This window comes from Haliotis asinina, chromosome 6 (genome assembly GCF_037392515.1).
Source record: "Haliotis asinina isolate JCU_RB_2024 chromosome 6, JCU_Hal_asi_v2, whole genome shotgun sequence".
NCBI classification, from domain to species: domain Eukaryota; kingdom Metazoa; phylum Mollusca; class Gastropoda; order Lepetellida; family Haliotidae; genus Haliotis; species Haliotis asinina.
In genome coordinates, this window is record NC_090285.1 from 65,185,018 (window position 1) to 65,196,990 (window position 11,973).

The 11,973-nt window shown below is 38.8% G+C and overlaps 1 protein-coding gene across 1 annotated transcript; it reads left to right on the forward strand.

The window, feature by feature from the left end:
- The first annotated feature begins 6,371 nt into the window (after positions 1-6,371).
- LOC137286298 (cornifelin homolog A-like) lies at positions 6,372-11,708 on the forward strand. The gene is made up of 4 exons (XM_067818072.1): positions 6,372-6,401; positions 7,760-7,847; positions 10,653-10,792; positions 11,604-11,708. Exons 1-4 carry the CDS (start codon positions 6,372-6,374, stop codon positions 11,706-11,708), a joined length of 363 nt encoding a protein of 120 aa, XP_067674173.1.
- The last annotated feature ends 265 nt before the right edge of the window (positions 11,709-11,973 follow it).

The window sequence follows — 11,973 nt, forward strand, 5'->3', positions numbered from 1 at the left end:
ACACCTGCCATTAGTTACACACCCTTATACAAGCAACTTTAGAGATGATTGCACATAATCTCCTTCCTATTACCTTGAGAGTTTAGAATGGCACGACCAATATGAAAAATAAGACAAAGCACTATAAGCACTGGACTCCGATTTATCCCAAAAATGACAATAATGTGGAGATACTATGTTGAATAAAGGATAAATAAGGCACCATAAGAAGCACTGGACAAATACGAATAAGACAAAGCACTTTCGAACAAGACAAAGTCACAGCATCAGAAAATGAGGTTAGCCGAGCGTAAATCAAGTGTCCGGTGGCATCAAGGAATTGCAACGATGACCTGGCTCTCTGCTTGAGTTGCTCTTTCAATCTCTGGATCCGGTACTCCAGCTTCCTGCAGACCCGTTTCTGCGTAAGAGGTGCTGGTCCACAGTCAGTCTGTGCAAGCTTGATTCGATCTGCGGCCTCCATCTTCCGAAAACTTGCAATAAATCTGTATATATTCGCGTGGTTCGGTTAAGTCTGTTGTGAAAACCCTCGTCCAGAATGCACAATATGGGTCCCTGTGCATACCAGTGAAAAGCCACCCTGCACAACAATTTTCTGTGTACACTGAAGAAGCTCAACTCACAAAAAGAGAGAAGTAACTAAAAAAATGTTTTAATTATCTTTCGCAAGTAGGAAAAATATCAGCAGTAAAGAAAGGATGTTGTAACATTACACAAACACGACAAATGTTCGTTCAGGTATTCAAGGCATTGACATGTACCTTCAAGCAGAAGATGTCTCAATACCACACCTTTTAAACCTGACGTGTATTTTCATTGACTTATGGACAATAAATATGTAACGCAATAAACACATCGTAAAGTACAATGACAATATTAGCTGGGAGTCAATAAATAGATATACGCACCTCGTAAAACTGGATCTTCAACCTCCATAAAAATGGTAAGTACAAACATACATTAATCTGTCTATATGGCCTCGTATGAGCGTTCAGTCAGACAACTGATAACACAAGATCGACCGAATTTTAGCACTAACTGATGGTTAAATTGTAGTAAACTGAAGTTGACTATAATCGCCATAAAATAAGGTGAAATAAATAGGGCAGACACACAACACAGTTCATTAATTAATTAATTTCATTAATGTTGAGCACACTACGACTGGTTACCTCAGTATCTGGTGTAACGGCCTCGCACTTTGATCACATTTTTGAAGCTCGCTTAGCTCTAATATAGTCGTACGTTTATGTTATTGTATGGCACGTACGACTATCATTGCGCTAAAAGAGCTTCGAAACTCTAGGCCCAGACGTGTGATTCTCTGTTTGGGGATCTGCTGCCGCTCATCATGCAATGCAGGGGTCCTTCCCTGAAGGTTCTGAACTGAAGGATCCCTTGCTCTCACCCTGCGTCCCAAAATGTCCCACAAATGCTCAGCTCGATTCATGCATGGACTTCCGGCTGGTCATGGTTATGTCACAATGGCGTTGTGTTGGAGGTGCTGAACAACAGTTCCAGCACGATGTGGTCCGGCATCACCGTCCATGAAGCAGTGGACGAGAGCATTGTTATAGAGATGATGCACAACAGCACCGTTCAGGGTCAAGTTCTGGTATCTGTGTCCATTGTGTGTCCAGGGAACTGATGAGGCCAATTGTCATAGTACCAAGGTCCCCACATCATGACGGATCCACCCCCAAATGGAGCATCAGCTTCAATGGTCCTCTGATCATACGCTGTGTCTCTCTGTCTCTCCAAACGCGTGCCCTGCCGCCAGTATGATGCAGCAAATATCTGCTTTCATCGGATCACCAGATCCTTCTATGTCCTCAGATTCCAGCGAGGACATTTGACAGTTTGGCACCAGGCTAAACTGACATAGCGGTGTTGATGTGTGAGGAGTGGGCGTCTGATTGGTCGTCTTGCTCTGAATCCTGCAGACTTTAGGCGTCGTCTGATGGTGTTATGGACTCTTTGATGTATTGATGAAATCCATGTCGCAGTACTTAGTGTACAAGTAGGCTTTGGGCTTCGTCTGGCTTGGCGTGCGAGAGCACGATCTTACCTGTCTTTGTTTTATTTGTGTCTGTGACGTCCAGACCCCGGTGCATCCTTCACTCAGCGGAAACAGTATATGCTTACGTATGAATCCGCCGATAACAGTATGATTATTGTTAAGCTGTGTTCCAATAGCACGATATGACTTACCAGGCTAGTGCATACCAATAATTTGTCATCTTCGGTTCAGACGCACTGAACGCTTGGGCGTTTCACTGGTTGGCCAAAATAAAGCTTAATATATACATAAAATCATATAATAGCTATGTCTGTCAACATAGCACACGCTAAAAGAGGATATGTGTATGCTGCTTTTTCAGCAAACCGATCCCCGTAACAAGCATTCTCAACATAAGCATGCACGTGCAACTCCGAACAGGGTGTGTTTTCTTCATATACACCCAAAAGTCATAACGTAAAATACGATTATATCTTAGTAGAACATTGGTAAACTCAAGTGTGTAAAGCCACCATACGATATGAAACGTTTTATTTTTCTTTTATTCCAGACCGTCGCCATACAGCTGGAATACTGATGAGTGCGACGTAAAACTAAATTCACTCACTCATTTATCCATACACGTCGTCTCAGTGCAATGATCTGGAACACGATATAGAATCTAGACCACATGTCAACTCGTCTAACTACGGCGTCATGTTGTTTCTTGGATCCAGACGCTGTGTAGATAACACAAATCGATTATCTGTCCATCCCAGTTGTAAAAAGTCTTCAAAGATAAAATCTCACAATCAAGGGTCCTTGAAATTGGATGATAAGTTGACAATTGCACGTACATGACCTGTGCACGTACATGACACAAAGCAACACATGCCAAAGTGTTCCATGTTGTTTAGACGTCATAATCGTGCCTGTGACGTCACATTACACGACGTCATCACAGACGCCATTTGAAGTTACGGTTTGCCGGTAGGTAAACGAAAGCCATTGTGTTAGTTTATACTGTTTGGAGTAACAACAGATGTACTTGTTCAAACACTGCTCCCTAATTAAGGTAAATTAATTAATTTACTTAATTAAACTAGAGTCCACATCTAACCCTTCCTTTTTACGGGTAAATGTGTATCATAGCGCCTATGTGCCATGACTCAAGCATTGAGGCATTGAACGCGTTAATTTGTGATTTTTTTTCAGTACCTTTCCAGATGTAGGAGATAATTAACTTGGTACCGAAATGGTTATCTCTCTGACACCATTCCTTTCACATTTGTAGTCCCTGAAAACTATTAAACACAACGATCAGGAGTGTGTCATCTACAGATAACAAACGCGTTGCCATTGGAGACAGTAACATCACTTTTGGTTAGTTTAGAAGTTAGGAGTTGGGGAGTGAGTATTCTGTAGTCATACCAGCATCATCGAACCATGGTCTCATCGAACACTGCATTGTTGGATGCCAGAGTTTCACAGTTTCAAACTCTATGTTTCTATGTTTTCTATGTTATCCATTTATATCTTAGACAAACTAACGTGCTGAAAATTACCTCGCAGAACAGGTTTCATCATAAATGTCGCCATTTTTGACACGTTACCAAATCGCATTTCACAACGTTATTTGGTGTGTTTTAAATAGGATAATTATTGAATTAATATAAATTATCAGGAATATCAGTTTGTCATGAAATCGGTGATGGTGATTCTGAACATAAACTCCACAAGAATATATTCGAAAATGCGCGAACGCCGATGTGCGTTTTCCGCCATATTGGATAGTGTTTACAAAATCACGTTTCAAGAAGGCCGGGATTTAGACGCTTACATCACCAGAATGTCATATTCAGCTGTGAAGAATGTATCACTAAATTCCTCATATATTTTGAAATCAAATTACAACTGGTCTTTGTCACTAATACATTTTGTCTTGACCAAATGAAACGAAACATACTGGGTGTGAAACGAACGCTGTGCTCGAAAGACAGCTCTTATTTGAAATGTAGAGAACAAAGAGTAATTCAGTCTTTACACTGGATAGCATTTTCGCAAACTTCAGACACCCATTGGTCTACTCGTAGCATGCATATGCTCTATATATACTTGAATATATGTGCATGGAATAAGTATCGTAGCAAGAAATAGCAAATTAAAAAACATACAGTAATGTGATGTGTTCATTCGAAATTCCTTTGCAACGTGACGCCATGACTAACGCAAAATCACGTAGAAAGACAACGGTAATTTGTGACTTCTTCTCTCATTTACGATGAAAACAATAAAACATGTAACAATATGCAGATAGTCAGAATCATTCCGATTACTTACACCACATATTTACGTACACATTACTCCTGAATCAAAGGAAGAGTCCTCGCCAAATCCTGCGTACCCGTGTCAGCGAGGCGGCCATTTTGTAAGAAATTGCTTGTGCTGTCGCTCGCCAACATTGTGACACATATTTGGTTATTTTGTGTAAATGAAGGACGGTTCAATAAATGTAAACACAATCACCATATCCCACCGATTACACTTTCAGTATTAATTATTATGCGTATTTTGAATATCGTTTGGATACTAGTATTTGTTCACATTTTCTTCATTAACTACATTCAGCTTTATTAGAGGTCATACCATACACTGATACAGGCTATACATTTCTTTATCTTTTGAAAGATTTTGCTTGTTTGAACAGTATATGTGCCTAAAAAATGACACGCTTAGCTAAGTCAACCATGTTTTCAAACTTTATATATAAGTGTTACAATGATAGTTCGTATGATTTTCAATATTTAATATTGTCATAAGAACAGTTTAATAAACAGCGATTTTATATAACCTCATAAGTAAAACTGATAATTGTAATGAATGAAAATGATTTGCACATTTCATTAAATGTATAATGCACTAATTCGTAAAGGAATTGTCTTGTTGGTTGAATTTGTTTATGACTTTTTATGGACAAAACCATAATTCACAATGATTGGCAAGTTGGCTTTTGTCACAAACGTTTTTCGTTTCACTATCAATGTTTTCGATAACGTAATCAATATGACTGTATTCCCTATCTCCACGGGGTACTAATTTCGATGGATATGTTTCCATTACTTACCGATGAAATAATGAAATATTGAAACAGCTTCCTCGTATATACTGCTTAAATGTTATTTACAAATTATGGATGATTAAGTTCTTCAAACATCTTTAAAATCACACTATTTAACATTTTGTCAACAACTTGAAGTTCTTGGAAGCCCATTCGATAGGCAGACGAGCAGGATAGTTATTGTTGTTAATGAACCAAAAGGTAAACTGAATTATATGTTGATCTATATATCAGTTCAGAATGAATGATTTGAGTCAATGGTTTTTTTTTCGATTTTGGGTAAAACGAGTTTGCAGCAACCGTGATAGTGATGCTCATTAACGTACTGAATTCGCTAAAGGTTTGCGGTTAAATTCGAATATCACATTTTTCACCAAAGTCTTCCGTTGGATTTTTGCAAACTTCTATCACGTCGTGTTTGACAATTTCATTAATTTCCCAACATTGCCTGTTGTATGTGTCTTTACATACCACGTACATGATGCACTGTTGCCAACACCGCCGCCATTCCTCAATATGTTCAACTGTGGTTTTCAATCTGCAGTTTCAAGTCAATAGTTATTAGTAATATTTTCCGACGTGAATATTTTCCTGAGCTGTGAGTGCAGTCTTCCTGTTCAGTTTGGACAATGAAGATTCCAGTCGCAGTACCCGTGTCCACCGTAACAAAATAACGTCTTTGGTTGAATCAGCTGAAATGTCTTTGACATTCTCTGTCAATTCACGTCTGTTGCCAAGACGTCAGTTGTTGGTGTAAATAACGGTCGATATTCATGTAAGCAATGTAAACATTTTTTAAAACATTTTCAATTGTAATAGATTACAAATACATGTCAAGATATATTATGAACCTATCTTATAACAAGTAATCCCATGATACCGACCCATGCACGCTGGCTGGGCTCTTTATCGCAAAGAAACATCAAGCATGGCCGTTGGTCAGATGATGGGGGTCAACACTGTGTATTTTGCACTGTAGGCAATAAAAATGTATTAGTTGTGTGAGGAAGTCGTAAACATTGTCATGAATATCTGGTGTCCGGATAAGCGGGGTTCCACTGGAATACGACTGACTTCCTGGCTTACTGTGCTGTTGGAGCCTCTCCATTCCAGTGTTTGTACACAATGTTTGACAGTCTTATTAAGGGCTTTCTCCCATCAATATATGTTGCTATACATGCTCGGCGTTTAACACAAATCACTACCTTACAAAAATGTTGTTGCTTTTCATTTCAGCAGTAAATCAGCTTCACCATGGCACAGGCACAACCAGTTGTAGTCCAGGTGAGATATGTGGGTAGGGGCACACAGCAATAGTCCAGCAACGTGGCGGCGGTCTGTAAATGATCGAGTTTGGACCATACAATCAATAGTGGTGTGACGATTCATCGATACGAATTGATGCATCAATCCATGGGCCGCCGATACAGTGAATCGATACAAAGTTTTACATCGTCGCATATCCCAATACGATACTTCAAATGGGCCATTATACTTCGATGTTCAACTTTGAACATTGTCGAATTGCGATTTTAATTAAACAATCCCAAATTTCAATCAATTATGTGACTGTTGTGACAGCATCCTGCAACAAGCAGATATTAAACTATTTAAAGATGATTTTGAGCTATGTTTTCTGTTAATAAAAGTATTTTGTTTTATTCAAAGTGAATTTTCTTTTATTCAAACATTATTTTTGTTTTGATCTTAAGTGGTTTTTTAGTTGGTGTTAGAATTAAAGATTTTAGTGTCGTGATACATGTCGCCATCCTTATATCGGGATTCGTGCCGTATCGTATCTCCAGTGCACATGCTGTGGCAGTGTTAGTTTTGGCTGAAATTTTGAGTGGATCCAAATTGATGAAAATACTGTTTCTGGACCCCCTCTAATGTTAAATAGATGGGCAGATGTAAAATAGAGGGCCCTCACTGAATTTGATGAGTCAAAACACTCAAAAACCCTCTCTTGAGCCAACACTGCTTTGGTAATGTATCGTCATGACTAAAATGTTAGTATTGAGACATATCGTATCTCAGGTTGTATGCTAAAACCAGCACTAGTAATCAACAACATAAGGATCAACAATATCAACAACATCTACACAACTGAGATACGATGATGTAAATCAACCAAGTCAGAGACCACCTAATCCCGTTAGACGCCTCTTACGACAAGCATGGGTTACTGAAAACCAATTCTAACAGGTATCTCCATGGCATTTACACCAGGTGTGACATGGAGTGTGGTCAGGCGTACAGACGTACATTGTAAGGTTTGCTGCCTGAGAAATAGGCACAGGCTGAAGCCGATGTTAAAGCCCGCGTCATCACCATCTTCACTCTAAACCGAGCCACTATTAGAATTGATCATCATTATCTATGTTTGTAATGTTTAATTCATTCATACCTCGAGGACACGGATCCAGAAGTTCTTAACTATCATTTTTCTCAACATTGCATTGGACAGGTAAAGATCCTAGGAGAAGTTGTTGGAACTATGTGATCTTAAATATATAAAAATATCAAGACTATTTTTGTCTATGTACATGAATACGAAAATTACGTAGTGCTTTTTACAGTATGTAGAGATTTACATTTTAACTAGAGAACCTCAAGTTTCCTTAAATGTTGGATGATTTCAGCCTGGTGCGCAAGGTCAGCCAGCATTGGTCCCTCAGAAGAGGCTGTGGTCGTCAAAACTGCTCGGCTGTTTTGAGGACATGAGTTCATGTAAGTAACAAACTGAGATTAGTTTATGATTGACATGAATGATGCAAATAATATGAGTTGCCGATGGATGTTGTACGGTGTAGGATTGTCTGCAAGGTTGACAGACCAGGCACCCGTTTCACGAAGCTCTTGTATGTCTGAGACAGTCGTAACTGCCATGCAATAACGTATGACTATCTTAGCACTAAGAGAGCTTCGAAACTCTAGGCCCTAGTGGGTGTATAGGGTGTAGATTGGTTACATCGGATACCTTTTGACATGTGTTCACACTCCTGCGTGAAAACTCCATTAAAACTCAGTATATTGTTACTGTGTTTTCTACGTCAGAACAAGAGGCTATGTAAGTATTGGATATAATAGTGAGAACTCCAATTTTCGTTCAGTTTCACGACTATGGAGGCATTTAGTCAACCAAAGCTCTTATAATATGTAGCAGTTTACACAATTATCAGTTCATACTGCCTTCCCAGAAGGTCTGTTTGATACATTAATAGAATTCAAAGGCATTTCTATCTTCTTGTGTTAGGAACATGATGCTGGCATTACATTTAATGATAGAGACAATCTATTATCCAGCTATGGCCTTTATCCTGATTTTTTATTCATCAGTATTCGAAGACAACACTTGCATCATGCCAGTTTATTGCACACTATTGGGAAAACTGGTTAGGGTGCACACCTAATTTTCACCCGAGTTTCAATGGTCATTCAACAAAATTTCAGGACAAGGGAGTGGGGAGGGTTGGGGGCGCACTCGTGAACCCCACCTCTGGATCGTCTGTGGATACATTAAACAAATAGAAATTTCATTATGTAATCAATCCATGTAGATATTTTATGTATTTACATTTAACAGATACGTTTAGTGACTGCTGAAGAGTCATGTTATGGAATGTTATTGTACACATATCACCACCAAGCAAAACTAGTATATACAGGCGTAACATTGTCCATTGCATATCTCTATTGATAAAAAGAGAAGAATGGCACCTTAAATGTGTGTGTGAGAATTTGAAAAATTCATTTACGGCAAGGAAGCCTAAAAAGCGAGGTCTAATGATTTACATGTGAGCTTTTGTCTAGAGTATATTATCATCGCCTGATTACTGTAAATTGTAAACCATTTGATGTTTACGACAATAACAGTGCCATTCAGAGAGCGAAATATAGTATGAATAGTTTGAAAACATTGTTTATATATTGTACAATGAAAAAATGCAATTGGTAAATACCCTTGAATGGGTATTTAAACTAGCACATAAGTCAGTCCATTTCAAATCGGCTACAATTTGGGAATCGCCCATTTCATGTCTCAGATTTTGGAATTTTTGCTTGTAATCTGTCAGTTGATAGAAGGGATTCACTGTATTTTTTATCATACTTTCATTATTCTATGATTGGCATGATGTTTTAGACTAAAGGGTTCTCTTGGTGTGTCCGTCCATACTTTACACAGACAGTTTTCAAACTAAAGGTTGGAAATTACTCAATCATAGAACCAGTGGGGCGACTTGTCTACTTGTATAAAGTTTGTTAAAGTAAATTGATATTTAGAAGTCATAATGATATGCCAAAATATGGATAGTTTCCATTGCATTATGTAGCATTTCGGGGGTTTGTCCTTTTCCATTCTTTCATATGCAAAATGTAAACACTGTATTGGAGTAATAATAACAGTATGTTTCGTCACTCTGGGATGTCAACAAGTAGAAATGCATAAACCGTGCCAAAATGATATCTCGCCATGTCATATACCGACTATTCATAAAGGTGCTTGCTAGATGTTTTTGCAAACATGTAGAATATAGTCTTTGCCATATACATGTAATATATAAAACAAATGACGAGGGTAAAACATTCTTTACCTGTTTCAGCTGTTTTTGTAAAGTCATTCTGAAGAGCATTTTATGGGCTCTTTATGTTGATTCGTATCTCCCGATTAATCACGTTTGTTGCTTTTTGTGAGCGAATTTAAATAATTTGCCTTAAAATGGTATAACTCATTTCTGCTGGTAACCGGTATGTTTCCAGCCCATCATCTCTGCCTTTAGTTCGGTGAGTGAGTGAGTTAGTTTTACGCCGCACTCAGCCATATTTCAGCTATATGGCGGCGTAACTAATCGAGTCTGGACCAAACAATCCAGTGATTAACAACATGAGCATCGATCTGCGCATTTGGGAACCGATGACATGTGTCAACCAAATCAGTGAGCCTGACCACCCGATCCCGTTAGTCGCCTCTTACGACAGAAATGAAATTAAATGAAATTTGCTACTTTCCCCCAACATTTAAAAGCAACGTAAGATCCTGACTATACATGTACACTGACTTATCTCTTTTTCAATGTTACTATTGTCGATTTAGTGTTATGTGACACACGACGTATGGACAGTTTTGTTGCTCTTACAAGAATGAACGCATGATGACCTCTTGTTCCTGGATGAAGAAAAGCGCATTTCTTGACTTTTAGTGTCTGCTCCGATCTCTCCTTTCTTCACAAGCAAAGTAGCTGGAATAGCAGTTACTGCCCAATCGAAATGTTGATGTTGAATTATGATTTGGTTCTGGAGAGGTGCTTGAAGACAAACGTTTGCTGCAAGTCTATTATATCGCGATTTGAAACTATGATCCGTTTGTAGAATGCTCTCACTGACTACATACTGTTTGTCTTACAGGTTCTGTGTGTCTGTAGAACGCTTAATCTGACTATATGTTGTTGGTATTACAGGCCCCATTAACAGCAGGTTGTATGAGTTACAATTCATGTAAGCCACACTGCGGTAACTATGGGATATTTGTTACAGGTCTCTGTGGAACCTTTTGTGGTACATGCCTTATGTGCCAGATAGCTTCGAAGATGGGTGAAAACTGTTGTGTTCCTATCTGTGTTCCCAACGCCATTGTCACAATGAGAACGGCCGTGAGAGAGAGACATAATATTCAGGTAAATCTGTTCGTTGGTCACCCATTCGAAAGAGATCGACCATTTTATATGACAAGTCTTATATTGTTTATGAAGACGAGTCTTTTTCAGCTGAAGCTCCTTAGGATATGCCTAGAAAGGTGGCAGAACATCTTTCGTGTTTGTTTGTTTTATGATATGCAGAGTGGAAAAGGTACACTCAGTCCAAAACGTTAAGAGCATCGTCCAGCTAAGATCGCTTCATACAAGTGGGCCCAGCCGTAACATGTCTTTGAGGAGATGATTTAAACATGAACGATCTATTTTGCCCCGACGTATGTTGGAAATCCATGCTGAATAAGCAAAACGTTTCACTACACTGCCAAAACACTACACTGACTTTTGAGTACCAATGACATCGCCATGTTCATGAGAGTAAACCGATTGCATACAGTTCGCGCAGATACTGCTTCGATATCGATATTAAGGATCAGTTCCAAATGAATTCCCGTGCTTCAAAGAGTCAGTAAAACCTGGAAATTGGCCAAAACACGATGTTTATCTCCTAATTCGTATTCACGTGATCTTTTTTTTTTTAAAAATAGAAGTGATTTTATTTCCATTCAGGTAGTTATTTATCAAAGCAAGATATGGAAAATGGAATATGTCGAAGCCGGGCAGGACAATAACTAGCATCCTCACATATTCAATTTAACATAATGAACTGCTGGCGTGTATTCATTACCCTAATATTCACACCCGTTACCCAGTGTTCGTGACACGTATCCTATTCACCTGGTGGTGGACTGGTTGCAGCAGCCCTAGTGTATTGTAGAGTACACCTGTGTTTCAGGGAAGTATAATGGGGGACTTCTGCACATCCAGCTTCCTGGGACCCTGTGTGGCCTGTCAACTTGCCCGTGAGCTCAAGCATACTGGTGAATGGCAGATTAACTAATCGTGTAGAATGCAGAAGCTTTGAAATAAAGTTGTTTAATTCCAAATGACTGTATATTTCCAGATCTTTTCCATGCCCCTTGTCGCGCAGCAACACAGAGCCCATGCACGATCTAGTAATAAGTAACCATTTGTTCCCTCTACTATTAATGACTAATTTGCATAGGCTAACTTGCAAAATTTGTCAATATCCCAAACCATTCTTTAAAATACGTTCAGTCAAACGAGTAGACTGACACAATCGAAAAACATCTTCAATTTCTCAA